The following is a 19799-nucleotide window of genomic DNA, read 5'->3' on the forward strand; positions in this document are numbered from 1 at the left end:
TCACACTAGATATTTTAAGGAAACCTGAAGAGTCCTAAGCATCTCTAAGACCTCAGATAAATCCTTGGCATTTAATTATTAATATCCATATCATAAAAGTGTGATATGCTTATTAGAGCGGATGTCCTTCCGGACAAAGCCAGGGCTGTGAGGGCCAGGGCTGCAGTGGGCAGGAGCCAAGCCCCTTGCACGAATTTCATGCATTGGGCCTCTAGTTTTCATATAGTATTAATCAGTAGCTCTTCATTGGCTTGAGACATGATTGTTAACTTTCTCTTATTCATAGATGTGGATGTTGCTCGGGATGTCATATGTCTTATAAAATGCCTTCGGCTGATTGGAGAGTCTGTGACTATGGATATGTCAGTAATGATGGAGATGAGTTGTTTCAACCTACAGTCGCCAGAAAAGGCTGCAGAACAGATTCTGGAAGATTTGATCACTATTGATGTGTAAGGAGAATTTAGGGTAAAGTGAACTTCCTAATGGAAATTTAGCAATTTTTAGCACCAAAGTCAGGTTTCTAATATACATTAAAGTACGTACAAAGTAGTGGCTTAAACTGTTCACTGTTAAGTGTTTTTTCCACATTCATATTGTCTGTCATGTGTGGAAAAATAAGGGAAAATTTGCTTCATGGAGTAGAAGTATCTTGTATGCCAGAATGATTATCTCCATCCCTTTACTGTGGCTGGATTTCCTATTTCTAAGCACATTTAAGTTTTCAGGACTTACACAAAGTTTATCTTCTATGTCTTTGATAGTAATAGGAGTTTTCTAATTGTCCTTCTAGAGAAAATGTGATGGAGGATATTTGTAGTAAACTGCAAGAGATTAGGAACCCAATCCATGCCATTGGGCTTCTTATACGGGAAATGGATTATGAAACAGAGGTGGAAATGGAAAAGGGATTCGATCCAGGTAATGACAAAACAACAGATGTGCCTTTTTGACTTAGAGAAGAAAATGATTTAACTCCTTTTTTTTTTTTCTTTTTTTAATTATAGCTCAGCCTTTGAATGTTCGAATGAATCTTTCCCAGCTCTATGGTAGTAGCACAGCAGGGTATATCATGTGCAGAGGTGTGCATAAAATTGCCACAACTCGCTTCCTCATCTGCCGAGACCTTTTGATCTTACAGCAACTATTAATGAGACTAGGAGATGCAGTAAGTACTATTTGAGAGAAAACTTATGAAGCCTGTTGTACACCTACAGGAATGTGGCAGTGTGTCAACTCTATGAGCACACAGATTTTGTCTTTATTCTCTGCTCTGTTTCCCATGCTTGGCCTTTAGTAGACCTCTATAAAAGTTGCTGCATTAGGAATAAGTAAGCATAGGAATCTAAAATCACAGATCAAGAACATAGGAGCAGATTGTTTCACCGTTTCCCTTTGTATGCATAATGCTAGGAAGTTTTCTCAGGTTGGCTGTCCCAAAATTGAATATCATTAGTACGACTTCGGATGTGATGGCTGGGTTCCATTTAGTGGGAGGAAAGAGGAAGAGAAGAAAATTCTCTTTCTGCAGTACAGGATTTACCCTAAGCACGATGTTGAGATTGCAGTGTGTCTTTAGGGTCCTCCCAGCTCCATTCTGTGCTTTCTTTTCCACCATATTTTTTTTTTTAAATATATTTTATTGATTTTTGCAGAGAGGAAGGGAGAGGGATAGAGAGTTAGAAACATCGATGAGAGAGAAACATCGATCAGCTGCCTCCTGCACACTCCCTACTGGGTATGTGTCTGCAACCAAGGTACATGCCCTTGACCGGAATCGAACCTGGGACCCTTGAGTCCGCAGGCCGACGCTCTATCCACTGAGCCAAACCGGTTAGGGATTCCACCGTATTCTTATTCTCAGGTTACCAGATTCTAAAGATTCTGCAGTCCTTGCCACTCACCCGCTGAATGTTCCGTGTTCAGAAATTAGCTTTCTGTCCACAGTAAGAAGTCCCTTTTGTTTCTCCTTCAGTAATTTATAATGAGCCTGACAGGAAGCCGTCTGATTAAACTAATTCATGTTAATGTGTAAAGAATTAAAAGGCCTTGTGTTCCCAGAGGTATTAATACTTTTAAACCAGAATTTATTAACTCAAATACATTGCTAATGGTAGAATTTAGGATAAAAATAAGGAAAAATATTTAAGAGAAGATGATTTGTTTAGGGCCACCAAGGAGAAAGAGAGTCTGTCCCTTAGGGCAGCCCTTATTAAGTTCTTTCCGATCTTTATAGATTTTCCCATTTCTCTAAGAGCTTGGGATTTTTGTTTTTTTGTGGTATTTTTTTTTATTGTAAACTTTGTTGGTTTTTCCTAAACATAGAAGTAATAGATGTTCATTGTAGAGCCTTTATATGGAAGCCTTTTTTTTCTAGTAAACAAAAGGAAAATAAAGATTCATCTGTAATCTTCTACACAGTGATGACCACGATTTACATTTTGGTGTGCACCCTTTTTCTATGCAAATTGTTTTGTTGTATTCATAAAATTAGGATATTCTACATGTTATTTTTTTTGTAATCTGATGGTTTCTATTCTTCTACTTTCAAATTTCATCAGCATTTTCACATTAAGTATTCTATCATATTATTTTTAACTAGAGGCTCGGTGCATGAAATTCATGCACTTGGGGGGGGTCGCCTCAGCCCAGCCTGCGCCCTCTTGCAGTCCAGGAGCCCTTGGGGGATGTCCAACTGCCAGCTTAGTGCTGCTGCAGAAGCAGAAGAGGCTCCCACCATGCCTCTGCACTTGCCAGTCATGAGCCCCACTTCTGGCTAAGCAGCGCTCCCCCTGTGAAAGTGCACTGACCACCAAGGTGCAGCTCCTGCGTTGAGTGTCTGCCCCCTGGTGGTCAGTGTGCGTCATAGTGACTGGTCATTCACCGTTGGGTCAATTTGCATATTAGCCTTTTATTATATAGGAATAGTGGCCTGATGCATGAAATTTGTGCACATTAAAAGGGAATTAGAGGAAATATTTTAATATTGCTATTTGCCCTTTCTCTATAATAGAAGTGTCAGCGATGAAAGAAAATTAGTAAAATGTATATGAAAATAATATATCATACAAGACCCAGACCCGGCCAGCCCCACCCCCGTCAAGCCCCGCCGAGCAGGGGACGCAGCCTCACATCCCCCAGCCTCGCTGTACACACAACCCCACCCACCTGTGCCTGCCACACATGCAGCCTCCTGCTAATCAGTCATTATGGTGTGAGGGTGTCATGGCCATTTGCATATTAGCCTTTTATTATATAGGATTATCTAGTAACAATTTTAATTTATTCAACCAATCTCATTTGTGGCCATCCATGTTATTGCTAGTTTTTTCTTATAGCTGTAACTTTCTGTAGACCTTTGATTATATCTCCAGCATAAAGTGTAAGAACTAGAATTGATTGGTCATAGGCTATATACATTTTTAAGGCTTTTGGTTGCAATGCCAAATTTTTCTCTAATAGTCATACCTATTTTTACCCAAGACCAGAAGCATAACAAAGGTCTTAAATTTCCCTAGTTCTCCTCTTGAATTCTCAACCCACAGATTTAATGAAAGTTAAGCTTTTCAAATTGTTTTCTTTTTCGCCGTCATCTCCCATGAGTTGGTGAGCTGTTCTTGATTGTTTTTATACTGTTAAATGTTTGGGTAGATATTTTTGCCATCTGCCACCCCAAAATATAATGATGTGTAAATGTTATTTTTTAAATGCCCTTTGTAACTGTGTTAATTTTATTTTATCTCCACCTGAACCTTAAGAGTTATCATTACTAATTGCTGTTCACTATCTTACCCCACCCCCTACCCGTCACGTACAGGTGATTTTGGGAGCCGGTCAGCTCTTTCAGGCTCAGCAAGACTTACTCCATCGAACAGCTCCCCTACTCTTATCTTATCGCCTCATTAAGTGGGGGTGTCAATGCTTGGCAACTGATGTTCCAGTTGACACACTGTAAGTTTAATTATTTTTTCACTATCTTACAAGAAGGAATTTGTAAACATTGTGCGATTATGTATTTTGCCTTTAAAATTCAGAGAGCTTTTAATTTTTTTTTTTATTGATTTGAGAGAGAGAAACATCTATTTGTTCCACTTATTTATGCATTCATTGGTTGCTTCTTGTATGTGCCTGACCTGGGATTGAACTTGCAACCCTTTGGTGCACTGGATGATGCTCTAACCAACTGAGCCAACCAGTCAGGGCCAAGGAGCTTTTAGATGCTTCATTTTCTAAAAGTTGAAGGCTACTTACAAGAATGAAAATAGCCCTAGCTGGTTTGGCTCAATGGATAGCACATCAACCCTTGGACTGAAGGGTCCTGTGTTTGATTCCAGTCAAGGGCACATACCTTGATTGCAGGCTCGATCCCTGGCCCTGGTTGGGGCACATGCAAGAGGCAACCAATTGATGTGTGTGTCTCACATCAATGTTTCTCTCTCCCCCCTTTCCCCCTCCCTTCCACTTTTTAAAAAAATCAATGGAAAAATATCCTTGAATGAGAATTAACAACAAAAATTATGTATTTTCTATGTATGTATGTATATAATGTAAAGATAAATTTTGTTGAAGGCAAAATAATAAGAGGTCAGAGGGGAAGTCAGGCCACACACAGAAACATTGTGCTAATTCTTAAAGGCAGGCTGAGATTCTTTATAACCCCAAGAAAAAAGAAAATCCAACAATTACAAGATTCACATTTTCTGTAAGATAAACCGCCCGTTTTCTCTGGCAAAGGAAGGCTTTTCATGACATGGAGGTCTTGGAGACATTCCTGCCGTGGTGTCTCATTGCAGAATCACTGAGTGGTGTCATGGGCAAGTGTCTAAACTGTGACGTGTTTTCCAGATATTTTCATGCTTTCTTTCAATGGAGCTTTCAGGTGCCGTTTGCTAATTACATTGACAGCATCCTGGATAGGACAACTTGTGGAAGTTGTATTTGACATAGAAGTACTAAGCTGTTTTTCCCCCTTTCCTCACAGGGAGTCTAACCTCCAACACTTGTCAGTGCTGGAACTGACTGACTCCAGTGCTTCAGTGGCGAATAAGTTTGGTAAGGACGGGGCGGATACGCATTGGATTTTACGTTTAGCATTTCAAGTGGTCTTGGCCACCTTTGCTTTAGCAAATTTGACAAGGCTCTGCTTTCACTTTGAGAGGGGGTAAGCAAGCTGAGTCCTCTCGTTGTGGCAAGGGGTCTTTGGAAACCATAGTCCCAGGTCAGGCATAAAATACATGGATAGACATACTGCTGCTTTCTCATTGATATTGATATTCCAGTGATTAACTCAAAATCATTTTTTTTTTACATTTACTAAGTTCATAGTAGCTTTTAAAATCTGTCTTAATTAGTAAATATTCAAAAGGAGCCCCTCTCATGCTTGAGAACTGTTCTGGAGAATTTGTGTGTGTTTTTGAATATTGGAACTGTATTTATTATAAACATTCTAGGGAAGACACTTAGGTTTAGCGAGACCAGTGAAAAAAAATGACTACAATGTTAATTTAAATGGCTTTTTTATTGCATTTGTATAGTACTTCACAGTTTACAAATTGCTTTTATTTATATTGCCATTGATAATATCAATGTTGCATTTTATATTTTGAAATAATAAGTGTTCTTTGTTATAGGCATAAAATGAATTGATAGACTCTCTTCATTAAAAATTGATATTATATCACAAGTTGCTCATTGTCATTACTTTTTCTTTTTAAGTTTCTAGCCCTCAGTCACTTGTGGAATTATTCTTCCAAGAAGTTGCAAGAAAACATATTACATCTCATCTCTTCTCTCAACCAAAGGCACCTCTTAGCCAGACTGGGTTGAATTGGCCTGAGATGATTACTGCAATTACCAGTTATTTATTGCAGCTCTTGTATCCTTTTATCTAAAAACTCGAAGCCCAGCACATGAAATCACGTGGCCCTGCGCATTCTGCCCACCCACCCGCACGTGCCTTGCTGTGCTCACAGTCCTGCCCACCTGCGCTGGTCATTGGTCATTATGGCGTTAGGGCCATGGGCTTTTTATATATATAGATCAGTTGAAAGGTTTCTTCTATCTAAATAGTCTAAGGCTCTTATTCTGTCTGTGTAATGAAGATTTTATTTATATATAAATATGTATTTTTTTAATCCTTGCCTGAGGATATATTTTTGATTCTAGAGAGAGTGGCAGGGAGGGAAAGAGAGAGAAGGAGATCAACATTGATGTGAGAGACAAACATTGATCAATTGCCTCCTGTACACACCTGGTCTGTGGATCATATCTATAGCCTAGGTAAGTGCCCTGACTAGGAATCAAACCCTAAACCATTTTGTTGTACGGGGTGATGCTCCAACTAACAACCACCTTGTTGGGGCTGTAATGAAGATTTTTAATGAGGTTGGGTGCTTATTCCCCCAACAAGAGATGATAATACTTTCAGATATGATCCCAATTTTTATTTTATTTTGGTTTGCTTTTTGCTCAGGAGTTAAGCCAGATTTTATTGGTATGAACAAATTTCATGCATAGATCTCTTAAAGCATTATACATTCATTTATCAGATATTTATTGAATGGCTCTATATGCCAGGCACTATATTAGGTGCTTGTGCAATTTATCAGCTAGAGTTAGAAATGATCACACAAGGTTGAAATACATTCTTTAGCCCATAGTTAATTGAGTTCGGTGACAAGGTTCCTTGTATATAACCTTTTCATTACCTTTGTCTAATATTAAAGTTACATGGTTATGTGGAAAGAACATCTGCTCTGCCAACCTCTCTTTATCTTCTTTTTTAAAAATTAAGCCATTTTGTGGAGCCTGACTGCCCAGTGTGTATGTTTAAGTTTGTCCAAAAAAGGAAAAAAATCTCCTTAACCAATAATTTAGATGGCCTAGCAATCCCAGTTGCCTCTTTCTAGAATGTTTGATGGGAAGTTGTCAGTATGTACAATTGCAAGTGAGTACTATTGAATATTTCAGATTTAATTATTCTTATAAAGAATAGGATTTCTGGAACATTTTTCTTTGTAAATGTTACCTGCATTTTAATTGGGCTGATAATAAGAACCATAATAATTTATACTCCATTGCACCAAAACATACTCCAGATTTTCTCTTCTTGCCTCTTTCACAGTATCATTCCTAACATAATTTTTTCTAGAATCCTTTTTTTTTAATTCTCTGTATTAGGTAAAACAAACATACCATTCTCTTCATATAAATCCTTTACTGGCATCTAGTCATTGAACCAGTAAATACCAAAAGTTGGAAAATCGCTAAAATTTAGGAAGATGTATGTGTTTGTGTTATTGGAGTTCTGTTTGCTTTCTTAAAGTATCTAATAGCCTAACCCAAGAATCGGTTCACAGAATTAGGTTCTACTCTCCAGAGATATCAGGAAATATATGTGTTGATTGACCACATCTTCTCTCCCTCTGTGAAGAACTTGGACATGAGTATTTATTTTCTTAATCAGAAAGCACCTTTTATGCCTTTAAGGATTATATTCATCTGCTACATCCCTGGTGTCAAGTCAATGTTGGTTCCTGTCGATTTATGCTGGGAAGGTGTTACCTGGTTACAGGAGAGGGACAGAAGGTAAAACTGCATTTTAAGTGATGAACAAGCTTTAGTGCAAGGAGGACACTTAGTTTCCATCTAACTAGGTTGGAGGGAGTGGGAGGCATAGAGTCCTCTAGATCAGGTGCCAGTGAGGGGCATTATATGCCTGTGGAGGATGTTCAGCCTCAGGTACTTTGCAGATTAGTTAGGACACAAGAAAATATGAATAAGGAAACAGTGCAACCTTCCTGCCCATGCAGGTGTTTTTAGGGATGCATTTTGATAAATAATGTATTTCTCAATTACATTGTTTTCATTATATCTTTTTTTTAATGCAGCTGCTTTTCCCAGTATGGTAGTTTACATTTCTATTTTTTTCCCCTGACATCGTACTATCTAAATTTTCAAACATACAAAAAAGTTTAAAGACTTTTATAATAAACAGTCATATACATACCACTCAAATTCTACAAATGTTAACATGTTGCTCAGTTGCTTTATTATATATTTATCAATTATCTTACTTAAAGCTTACTTTTTAATAGTGTTTAAGTGAAGAAGTGAGATATAAGGTATTAAATAATTCATCAGATAGAGTTTAGAATGGCAGAAATTATGAATGTAGTCAATAGTCTTAAATAATTTTGTTTCTTTTTTGGCTTTGTTTAGCAAATGAGTACCTAGAATTGGAAGAATTCATTATAAGTCACTTTGTATTTTTTTCCTTCTCCAGGCTCTGGAATGTTTCTGTCAGGCAGCATCTGAAGTGGGCAAAGAGGAATTCTTAGATCGCTTGATCCGGTCGGAGGATGGGGAGATTGTTTCCAATCCCAGGCTACAGTATTATGATAAGGTATTTTATGTCATGGTTTGGCTCTTTTTTTACTATCCTGTGTAGAAATTTATTTGAAATACATTACCTTGGTATTTTTGGAGAAAAATAAGATAAAAATGTAATCATTCCCTAAATTTCTAAGTAAAGAGAAAATGAGTTTGCTGAGAGAAATTGAAGAAACATTTTTAATTAAATTTGATAAATGTTTTTAACTTAAATATAATTTTATTAGCTCAGTCATCATTAAAATTTTTATTACTTAACATTAGTTTGGCTGATAACTCAAAGAATTAACTTGCAATGCTATATTTAACTTTAGTTTATGATTTGGCCTCTGAGTTTTTTCCTACCACTTTCCTCTGGTCACTCAACTGTAATGATAGTGGCCTTCTTACTGTTCATGCAAGCCGAGCACGTACTCTGGTCCTTTCAGAGTTTTCTGCCTGCCATTGCCTTAGCCTGAAATGCTTTCCACCAGGTAGTCAACTTTCTCATGCCCTCATTGCATTCAGTGTCTGCTCATGTGTCACCTCCCTGCCTATCTGTAGAATAACCCTTGTGGTCCTGTGTGCTTGCTCCCTCTCCCTTATATGCACACGTGCAGACAGGCACCAAGGGGAGTCTCCTGGCCCTGCTTTATAACATTTAACTGTGCTTGATGCCGTATTTTAGATAACCTGTGTGTTATTACCTATTTTCTTAATGTGTTTTTAGTTATTTTAGAGGAAAGGTGAGGAAGAGAGAAACATCGATCGGCTGCCTCCTGCACACCCCCTACTGGGGATCTAGCCTGCACCCCAGGCGTGTGCTCTAACCAGGAATTGAACCAGCGACCTCTCGGGGCATGGGACAATGCCCAACCAACTGAACAACACTGGCCAGGGCTCTTTTGTTTTTTTTTATAAGGCCATGGTGTTAATTTATTTATTAGGCTTTAGATTTATCTATGGACCCAAACAGTTAGTATGAGAAGTTAGTAGTGAAATTGTATTTGTTCCTTCATTCAGCAAATACTTACTGAGAGCCTACTATATACTAAACACTGAGGATAGAGCTGTGAACAAAAAAGACCAATAGAAAGTTTTACAACAAGCCTATTATTTAACAGTAGAATCTAAAGGAGAATCTCAAATATTGACCAAATAATCCTCATTTTCTCAGCACCTTTGATTTAATCTTTATATTACCCAGTTATCTAATGGATTTAAAATCATATATCAATTTGAAACGCATATTAACTTTAATACAAGTTTCTTCTATTCCTCCTCAGGTTTTGCGCCTACTAGATGTTGTTGGTTTGCCTGAACTCGTTATTCAGTTGGCTACATCAGCAGTAACTGAAGCAGGTGATGACTGGAAGAGTCAGGTAAGAACTAACTATAGTCTAGTTATTTCTCTTGAGATTTGTCATGAATGTAATGTTTTGATTTCTATTACTCTTTTTCCCCCTGTATCTGATATTTAGGCTACTTTAAGAACGTGCATTTTCAAACATCATTTGGATTTGGGTCACAATAGCCAAGCATATGAAGCCTTAACCCAAATTCCCGATTCCAGCAGGTATCAATCTTGATCTTTTTGAAGAAGGTGATTTACCAAACATATTTAACCCACGAAGACAGTTTACCCTTGTCTGCCTTTCTTTCCTTCCAGGCAGTTAGATTGTTTACGGCAGCTGGTGGTGGTTCTTTGTGAACGCTCACAGCTACAGGATCTTGTAGAGTTTCCCTATGTGAATCTGCATAACGAGGTAATTTAGGTACCCACTGATGACTGATGGCAACTGTGTTGGCTGTCATGATGACTACTAACTTTGATGTCTGATTGCTTCCCCTTCCTTAGGTTGTGGGAATAATTGAATCACGTGCCAGAGCTGTGGACCTCATGACTCATAATTACTATGAGCTTCTCTATGCCTTTCACATCTATCGCCACAATTACCGAAAGGGTAAGCCCTTGAAGCAGGCAGTCTTTGTTGGAGGCAGCCTTACCAGTTTAATCACACTTTACAAATATATTATGTTTGACTTACGTAATTTTTACCTTATTTTTAATATTGGATAAGTGTTCTCCATGAGCATTTGGGGAAATTATGTTTAAGGACAAAATCAGCTTCACCTTCTTGAGGATTACCTGTTAGCCTTAAACGCCTCCAATCCTGAGGCATTTCCAGTAAGATGACCTTCTATGTGAATCTTCTGATTTTAAACAAAATTTTCCTTAAAGGCACCTTGAATTCTTGTGGCTGGTTTTGAGTTCCTGTGCCATTTTGCATGGGCCTTTTCCTTTCCTTATTTATTTTTGCTGATCCTTTTGAGAGTAAGTTGTAGACATTATGACTCAGTGGATGAATGCTTCAGGTGCATCTCCTAAGGAACATTTTCTTACATAACCTCAGTGCAATTATTGAATTAAGGAAATGTAACAAATTAATTTTGTGAATTAAATCTAAATGTGGTATTATCATCTGATGTGCTGCTCATATTTAATTGTCACTGATTTTCTTGAATAACACACTCCTTCCATTCTGTAGCTGTCCTCACTCCCAACCTAGGACCACATATTGTATTGCCCTGTCATACCTCTTTCTTCTCCTTTAATCTGAAGCACTTCTTTTAACCTTACTTTGCCCTTGGATGACATTGATGTTTTGAAGAGTTTAGGCCAGTCGTTGTTGTAGAATACATCTTAATTTATGTTTGTATGATGACTGATGAAGTTTTTACCGGAACAGCTAAAATGAGATAAGCATTATGGTTCCCCTTTTGAACATCTCACATTTTTATACCATTTTCACTCAGAATTTTTCATTAGATTTTTTGCTGATTTTCATTGGAAAGAATGAATGGAAGTAATTTGTAAACATGTTCTTAATATTCCTAATGCCAAAACATGTTTGCATATTCTTTATTTTCTTGAATCATACAGAAAGGGAAATAATGGTTAAAGATCTCCCATTGTTTGCTTTCACTATAGCAACATCCCTTACATCAATCTGATTAAGACCAGTTTAACTGGATAAATGTTCGTGTCTTTCTGGAGCAAGACCTGAACATCTGTTGTTCTAACAAAATGTCTCACATATTGCAGGCACTCAAAAATATTTGTTGGAAAGAAAAATAGTTTCATTCAAAAACTGAATGCTATTTTGTTTCTGGAGTTGCATGCCCTCAGGAAAATAGTCAATATCTTCTTCAACCTTTAAAGTATTATTAAAAAAATAAGTATGTCTTAAACAGACCATCCAAACATTACTTGATCTCAGAATCCTGGGTTGAGAGAGATGACAGTTCGGCTGAGACTTGCTCTCTAAGCTAGTCTTCTGTCTTGTCTGGGAATGTAGTGTCTAAAAGTAAAAAACATTTTACATGATGGGAGGGTGGGGTGGTAATTGTGGTATGTACACGTAACATAAAATTCAGTGGTGTTAAGTACATTCACATGTTTAAGGACAAAATTATTATGTTTAAAGACAAAATTAGCTTCACCTTCTATAACTTATATATACTTATGAGAGCTATTTATTTTTAACCAATCTCCAAAACTCTTCATCTTGCAAAATAGAAACTCTATACTCATTAAACAATTTCCCATTGATTTTTTAATCGTGTTAAAACATAAGTTGTAATTTATTACTTGAAATAACTAACATGCTACTTTTCTAAATAAGAGTTAATTAGCATTAATAAATAATTTTTATTGTGTTAAAATACCATTTACCAATTTAAAGTGTACAGCTCAGTAGTGTTACATACATTCACATTGTTGTGCAACCAATTCCCCAAACTTCTTTCATCTTCTAAAACTGAAACTTTCTATCCATTAAACAACTCCCCATTGCCCTCTTCCCCTTGGTAACTACAACTATTCTACTTTCTGTGTCTGTAAATTTGCCACTGGAATCATACATTATTTTTTAAAATATTTTTTAATTGATTTTAGAGAGAGAGAATCATTTATCAGCTGCCTCCTGTACACCCCACACTGGGGATCAAGCCCACAACCCAGGCATGTACCCTGACCAGGAATCAAACCATGATCTCCTGGTTCATAGGTTGATACTTGACCACTGAGCAACACTGGCAGGGCTCATACAGTATTTTTCTTTTTGTGATAGGCTTATTTCACTTAGTGTATATAATGTCTTCAAGGTTCATCCATGGGGTAGCATGTCAGATTTCATTCTTCTTTAAGATTGAATAATATTCCATTATATGTATGTATCACATTTTATTTATTCCTCAGTGGACACTTTGATTGCTTCCATCTTTGTCTGTTGTGCATACTGCTGCTATGAATAAGGGTGTACAATATCTCTCCCAAGACCCTACTTTCTTTTTTCTTTTTTTTTTTCTTTTTTTAAAATATATTTTATTGATTTTTTACAGAGAGGAAGGGAGAGGGATAGAGAGTTAGAAACATCGATGAGCGAGAAACATTGATCAGCTGCCTCCTGCATGCCCCCTACTGGGGATGTGCCTGCAGCCAAGGTACATGCCCTTGACCAGAATCGAACCTGGGACCCTTGAGTCCGCAGGCCGACGCTCTATCCACTGAGCCAAACCCATTAGGGCAAGACCCTACTTTCAGTTTGGGGGAGTATATACCTAAAAGTGGAATTGCTGGATCATAAGGTAATTTTTTTTAGGAACTGCCATACTGTTTTAGGTTAAACTCAATTTTGTTTTAAATTTTAATATTTGATGAGTAAAGCAAATTCTATCTCTAAAGAGATACTTTTGAAATTCTAATGTCTAATTTATTATTGTCTCATAGCTGGCACAGTGATGTTTGAGTACGGAATGCGTCTTGGCAGAGAGGTTCGAACTCTCCGGGGACTTGAGAAGCAAGGCAACTGTTATTTGGCTGCGATTAATTGTTTACGACTTATTCGTCCAGAATACGCATGGATTGTGCAACCAGCTTCTGGTGCAGTGGTATGAAAACTTTTCATCCTGGAATTCATTTTCACTTATCTGGTCCTTTTAGAACTATGACCTCATTTAAAATTTCTTCTGGGGTATTTGTGAACTTAATTTATTTTTGCAGCAATTCAGTTGTTATATATTACTATACCTTTAGTTCCCAAGTTCAGAATCACTGTAGGAAGAAGTATTACAAAGCACTTTTGGAGTTAGACCTGACTAACTAAAAGCAAATTAATCTTATGCTGTCCACTTATCCTCTTGCATAAAATCTATATATATATAAAAGCCCAGTTACCTAACGGTGGAACTACCAGAACGACCGGTCGACCAGTCGCTATGACGTGCACTGACCACCATGGGCAGACGTTCAATGCAGGAGCTGCCCCCTGGTAGTCAGTGCGCTCCCACAGTGGGAGTGCCACTCGGCTGACCGGGATGAGCGGTGCTCCCACAGCAGGCTCCCACAGAAGGCTGATCCCCGCAGGCCATGCCCCCTACCAGTGCAGAAGCGATAATGATGTTTATGTCTACATTATAGAATTGTTAGGGCATTAGAACTGTGACAGTGCCTGGCCTGCAAAAAGTGCCCAATAAATATTTCATTTGTTTTTATTCATTCCATCTACAATTACTATTTTAAAGGATGTCAATGTATACTTTGACTTTTTTCTGTCATGCTGATGTCATATATGCCCAGCTACTTTTATTGTATAGTTCCTACATTTAGTAGGTTGCTTCCCAGAGTTCTCCATGGAGAATATAACTGCAACCATGGAAAGTCAAGTGGCTTATACGGAAATCAAATCCATGTCCTTGTAACAAGTCCAAATCCAATAACATGTTAGAGCTAAGTAAGCCAACCTGGCAAACACCACATTTCTTTGTCTGATAGTTATAGTACCTCTATAAGAGAAGCTGTGCTAGTTGAATAATTTATGTTGAGAGAATTTAAGCAGGAAAGTTCTGGATTCAAATTAAAATAGTAATTTTTCAGTTAAATAAATTTGTCTTTTCAGTATGATCGCCCTGGTGCATCCCCTAAGAGGAATCATGATGGAGAGTGCACTGCTGCCCCGAGTGAGTCAGGAGTCTCACTGATACTTTACTAGACAGTAATTAATTATATTGTTGTGTCATAGTAGTAATATTTAGATTTATATATGCTTTAATATACTTCTACTGCAGTATATATAGTTATGTCGTAATATATATTACATATGTCTAGTAGTTATATTGTAGAGTTCCTTTTTATTGTATTTTTATTATTTTTGTCGTTAATCCTCACCTGAGGATATTTTTCCATTGATTTTTAGAGTGGAATGGAGAGGGAGAAACAGAGAGAAAAACATCATGTTATTTTAATCTGCTAAAAGTTGGTTGGTGGCCCTTTCAAAACTTGTTATGGCTGTATGAGACATGAAAATGCTTTGAAAGTATGTTTTGTTGCTTGTTGTATTTAAATCAGCTTCATAACAAGCTTTTATTTTATCAGGCTCCTTTATACTTCCATGGAGGCATGATACCTTGCTCAGAAGCCTGGGCTCTAGAGTGGGACACCTGGTTTCAATTCTGCCTCTCATTTTGGGCATGTTCCTTTCTTACTGATAGAGATAGTATTTTACAGTTATAAGGTTTAAATGAAATTGTATGTAGAATACCTTGTAAACACCTCCTCACTGCAGTACTGCTTTGATTTGACTCAGCTGTTGCTTTATTTTTTAAGTTAGCCTTTATGGAGCCTCCCATTTTCTCCCTTTGGAAATTAAATGGAAAGTTACTTAATATTGAGTGGAAATTGACAGGTTGGGTTAGTCTCATAGGCACTTCCTTTGTACTTTGAGAATTGAAATTGTTTGTCTTTGGCTGATAGCGAATCGGCAGATTGAAATCCTGGACCTGGAAGACCTGGAGAAAGAGTGCTCCTTGGCTCGAGTGCGCCTCGCCCTGGCTCAGCATGAGCCGTCAGCAGTTGCTGTTGCAGGTAGGGATGCATTAGTCTGTCGGTACCAACAGCACATTTGAGGGCCAGGTAGTGGACTTGGCATGCTAGATGGCTATAAAGCTTTTCGTTGTTATTCTGGATACTTGTCAACAGTTTGGGGGCTCATTTGCATATACCTCTGGTTGCACTGAGTGGTGCTTTTCCATTTCCATAGGAAGCTCATCAGCAGAGGAGATGGTCACTCTCTTGGTTCAAGCTGGCCTTTTCGACACTGCCATATCACTATGTCAGACATTTAAGCTTCCCTTAACGCCAGTCTTTGAGGGCCTTGCTTTCAAGTATGTATGACACTCTTTTCATAGTTTTAATTTTCCTAATGCAAAAGTGCTGTTGCTTAGTGTGAAGCAGGGGTCACACAAGCCAGTTTCCTATAACCCAGTGTTTTTGTTTAGTTCACACAAAGGTTGTTTAATTTCTTTTAGACAATTGTGATTTTTTTAATTAATTGATTTATAACTTCTCTTGAGAAGATCTGACATTCCTGGACCTCATTCCTACAGGACAGTAGATAACCTGGATTAAGAATAGTGGTGTCACCCTAGCTGGTTTGGCTCAGTGGATAGAGCATCGGCCTGCGGACTGAAGCGTCCTGGGTTCGATTCCCTGAAGGGCACCAAAAAAAAAAAGAATGGTTGTGTCCATTTTAGGCAAGGTATGCTCTTTTCAGTCCTTTAGGACATCTGGTCCCTGGAAGCATTCTTAAAAAGTACTCCTTCCTGAAGTTACCTTATACCTAGATATTGGTCAAGTACTTTGTGAATTGGAAATATCAACTTCCAGAATTTTTCAACATCAATTTTCTCTTGAAAGTAAATAATCTCTTAACATTTATTAATGGCCTTGTGGGTCATGCAGTTTTTTGGCTATGAGGAGGGAGAAGAGCCAGTACCCCAGTAGTGAATTCAGAATAGACTAGAGCTAAAATTGTCGTCTTATCCCTAGTTTTAGTAACAAAGTAAGGTGGTGCTTTTCAGCAAATTGGTTTATTGTGTGTGGAACCATTTTCATTGCAGATGCATCAAATTGCAGTTTGGAGGAGAGGCAGCACAAGCAGAAGCCTGGGCCTGGCTAGCAGCCAATCAGCTCTCTTCAGTCATCACCACAAAGGAGTCCAGGTACAGCCCTAGTATTCCTCCGACCCTGCGATGGCTCACCCTCCAGGTACTTCCCTAGGACAGCCAATTAGTGTCTGCCTGACTATCTCCGTTTCTCAGAGTGCTTCTCTGACAACTCTAATTCTCAAAACTTTCCTTCCTTGAAATGCGTTTACAGTCTGTATCATGTAGCATAGCACTTTAGAGTTGTAGCATTTTACAGTTTGGAAGTCTCTTAACCCCTAAATTAGCACACCAGAATCACTATTAAAATATAGATTACGAGATCTGGTCATTGTGGCTCAGTTAGTTGAGCATTGTCCCATGCACAGAAAGGTTGCCAGCTAGTTCGATTCCCGGTTGGGGCACAGACCCAGGTTGCAGATTTGATCCCTGGTCGGGGTGCATACAGGAAGCAACCAATTGATATTTCTCTTTCTCTCCCTTAAAAAAAAGTAAAATACAGATTATGAGATAACACCCTAGCCTTCTAAATCAGAACTTGTACATCAAGCATGTCAAACTCCGGCCCGTACATGATTGTAGTGCTTGATCAGGTTTGAAAACAGTAATCTAAGCCATTTTTCTTATTTTAGAAATTTGGAAGAAATTAAGTGAATTGTTAGTCCAGTAAATATTTGGTTAGTGGGAGAGAAAATATAAGACTTTAAGTCATCTAGTTTCTAGTACTACCCCAAAGTCACATTGACCCTAATGTTAAGTGTCATTTAGCTATATTATTAATTCAGTTGTGAGCTTCCAACAATTTTTTTTAAATTGATTTTAGAGAGGAAGAGAGAGATAGAAACATCATTGATGAGAGGGAATCACTGATTGGCTGCCTTCTGCATATTGGACTAAGCCCACAACCCAGGCATGTGCCCTTGACCAGAATCAAACCTGGGACCCTTCAGTCCGCAGGCCGCCGCTCTATCCACTGAGCCAAACCAGACAAAGCCAAAGATTTTTTTCCTTGTAAATACATGGTACTATAAATATCTGTTAAGAATCTGGAACTCATTAGTCTTTCTTTTATCAAGTGCTACAGATGAAGCATGGCGACTGTTATCAACATACCTGGAAAGGTACAAAGTCCAAAATAACTTATACCACCACTGTGTAATCAACAAGCTTTTGTCTCATGGAGTGCCTCTGCCTAATTGGCTTATAAACAGTTACAAGGTAAGTGGTATCTTCACTTGTAGAGAGTAAGAAGCTGATCTTTAAGATTCTGAATAACATCTGAGATGAGTAAAAAAATATAAAGAGTAATAATTTATGGAAATATACTGACTTATATACTTTGGGCAGCTTCTCAATCTTAGCTAAAAACAAAACAGTTTTAATTTCTATTCCACATGAAGTACTGAGTGATTAAAGTTCTGCAGGTTAGTGATTAAGTTAATGCTTGCTTATGTGCTCACTGAACAATGAATGTACTAGTATATTTAGCACAGTGAGTATATGCATGACACAGTATTTACTATTCACTACTCAAAAAATTAACAGGAGTGGGTGGAGTAGTTTTCAAATTACTACAGCAGTCTTTCATTTTTGTCAAAGTTGGATTTTTGGACAGCCTGTTTCAGAATTATTTGGATAGTGGGCTTCTTCAAAATATATATTCCTGGGCCCCATCCCATTCCAGACTTACAAAATCAACTTTCCTGGAGTTAGGAAGCAGGATCTATATTTTAACAAGCTCCTAATTTAATTTGATGCACTCTTAAGTATGAGAAGTACTAGATCTGAAATGCCTTGGAAGAATAGAGAAGGAGGGAATGTAAAGCTTAACGTCCAGAAAGTCATTTTTTTTTAAGTTAGAAAGTAGAGAAGGCAGCTAAGATGGTAAAGGTTGTTTGTGATCCAATCAGGATACAGAAAGCCTAATTAATGTGAATGGAGCCCTTCCAAACTGAGGCTGTATTCACTTTTCTCACACCCTAAGTTAAATATGAATTTAATTCAGGCTTTTAAAGTTGATGATTCTTTTAACTTCTTTTGCATTTGTCATTTGTTTATTTCTGGGAATTGATGTAAATATATTGTCTTTAGTACTCAGCATTGCTGGGAAGGTTTACCACTGTGGAAACAAGTAGAAAAGAATTAAAATGTGTCTTACATCACAAATCAGGAGAGGAAGGCCACTTAACGGATAGGACCTCACTAGGTGCCAGAGGGTAACTGGGCTGTTGGGAATCCAAACCTTATCCCAAGATAAATAAATCAAGATAAGTAAACCAAGGTGCTCTTTTATTCTTATTGAGAAGTATCAGTGGAAGAGAATTAAACACAACATCCTTTGATCATTGCCTAAGTAAGATAGAAACAAGCAGATGTTTTTAATAGCTGACTCTTTACAGAAGGTTGATGCTGCTGAGTTGCTCCGACTGTACTTAAATTATGACCTTTTGGAAGAAGCTGTGGATTTGGTTTCAGAATATGTGGATGCTGTTCTGGGAAAAGGACACCAGTACTTTGGAATTGAGGTAGGCTTCCTATCTAATAAAAGGCTAATATGCAACTCAACCAAATGGTGAAATGACTGGTCGCTATGACACCCACTGACCACCAGGGGGCAGATGCTCAATGACGGAGCTTCCCCAATGGTCAGTGCACTCCCAGAGGGAGCGCCACTCAGCCAGAAGCCGGTCTCATGGCTGACGAGCGCAGCAGCGGTAGCGGGAGCCTCTCTCGCCTCTGCGGTAGCGTTAAGGACCCTTGGGGGATGTTCGCCTGCTATCTTAGGGCATCAGGGAATCTGGTCTAAATCTGTAAGAAGAAAATCCCTCTTTGCACCAGGACTGGGAGAGGGCACAGGCTGGTCTGAAGGGGACCCCCACCCCCCGCCAGTGCATGAATTTTGTGCATCGGGCCTCTAGTGTATACATAACACTTCATTTCATTCTGTTAGCACACTAAGTAAAATCAGGAGCTGAAACAATTAGACTACAGAGTAGTAGATTTAACCCTTAATTGTCAGTAATTTTTACAACTAGTTTTCTCCAAGATTAGGAACTGGCACTCTTAAGAGTCTTCTGTTTCCTGTTTATAAAATGGGAATACTTTCATTTTTCTCCATCAAAGGAGTGTGGCTTTAGTTAGTACTTGGAAGAGGGAGGTAAATAAGAACAAAATGGCATTTTGTGTGTGAAGACTATGCTGAATCTCTACCAGTGTTTTCTCAATCTTTACAGTAGCCTATAAGGGATTGTTTTAATCCCCTTTTTTTAACCCATAAGGAAACAGGCTCAGGTATAACTTGAAGTTGCGAAAGTTCACACAGATGGTAAATAGAGCCACATTTAAATCCAAGTCTAGTTAACAGCAGAGCCAAGCTCCCAAACTCTCAGGAAAGTATTCAGAACGTTCAAAGTTAAACTTTTCTT

The 19799-nt window shown here is 38.1% G+C and overlaps 1 protein-coding gene across 4 annotated transcripts in view; it reads left to right on the forward strand.

Annotated features, from left to right (window-relative positions):
- The window catches only part of NUP160 (nucleoporin 160), a 37037-nt gene that overhangs the window by 14791 nt on the left and 2447 nt on the right, over window positions 1-19799 (forward strand). Inside the window, exons 15-34 of one of the 4 annotated variants that reach the window (XR_002830060.1) lie at window positions 287-452; window positions 794-921; window positions 1008-1168; window positions 3818-3951; window positions 4982-5052; window positions 5716-5875; window positions 6877-6946; window positions 7489-7587; window positions 8285-8404; window positions 9657-9752; window positions 9852-9946; window positions 10040-10136; window positions 10229-10334; window positions 13163-13323; window positions 14331-14391; window positions 15185-15295; window positions 15471-15594; window positions 16330-16477; window positions 17451-17592; window positions 18774-18899. Coding sequence is in view for 1 of the 4 variants with exons in the window: in XM_006091936.3 (XP_006091998.1) it covers window positions 287-452; window positions 794-921; window positions 1008-1168; window positions 3818-3951; window positions 4982-5052; window positions 5716-5875; window positions 6877-6946; window positions 7489-7587; window positions 8285-8404; window positions 9657-9752; window positions 9852-9946; window positions 10040-10136; window positions 10229-10334; window positions 13163-13323; window positions 14331-14391; window positions 15185-15295; window positions 15471-15594; window positions 16330-16431; window positions 17451-17592; window positions 18774-18899 (2330 nt within the window). In the remaining 3 variants the exon portion in view is untranslated. Of the gene's footprint in view, window positions 1-286; window positions 453-793; window positions 922-1007; window positions 1169-3817; window positions 3952-4981; window positions 5053-5715; window positions 5876-6876; window positions 6947-7488; window positions 7588-8284; window positions 8405-9656; window positions 9753-9851; window positions 9947-10039; window positions 10137-10228; window positions 10335-13162; window positions 13324-14330; window positions 14392-15184; window positions 15296-15470; window positions 15595-16329; window positions 16478-17450; window positions 17593-18773; window positions 18900-19799 lie in introns of those variants that run through there. The other 3 variants (XM_006091936.3, XR_002830061.1, XR_002830062.1) reach the window with 3 other exon arrangements.

The sequence above is a fragment of the Myotis lucifugus genome, unplaced genomic scaffold, assembly GCF_000147115.1.
Source record: "Myotis lucifugus unplaced genomic scaffold, Myoluc2.0 scaffold_97, whole genome shotgun sequence".
Taxonomy (NCBI): domain Eukaryota; kingdom Metazoa; phylum Chordata; class Mammalia; order Chiroptera; family Vespertilionidae; genus Myotis; species Myotis lucifugus.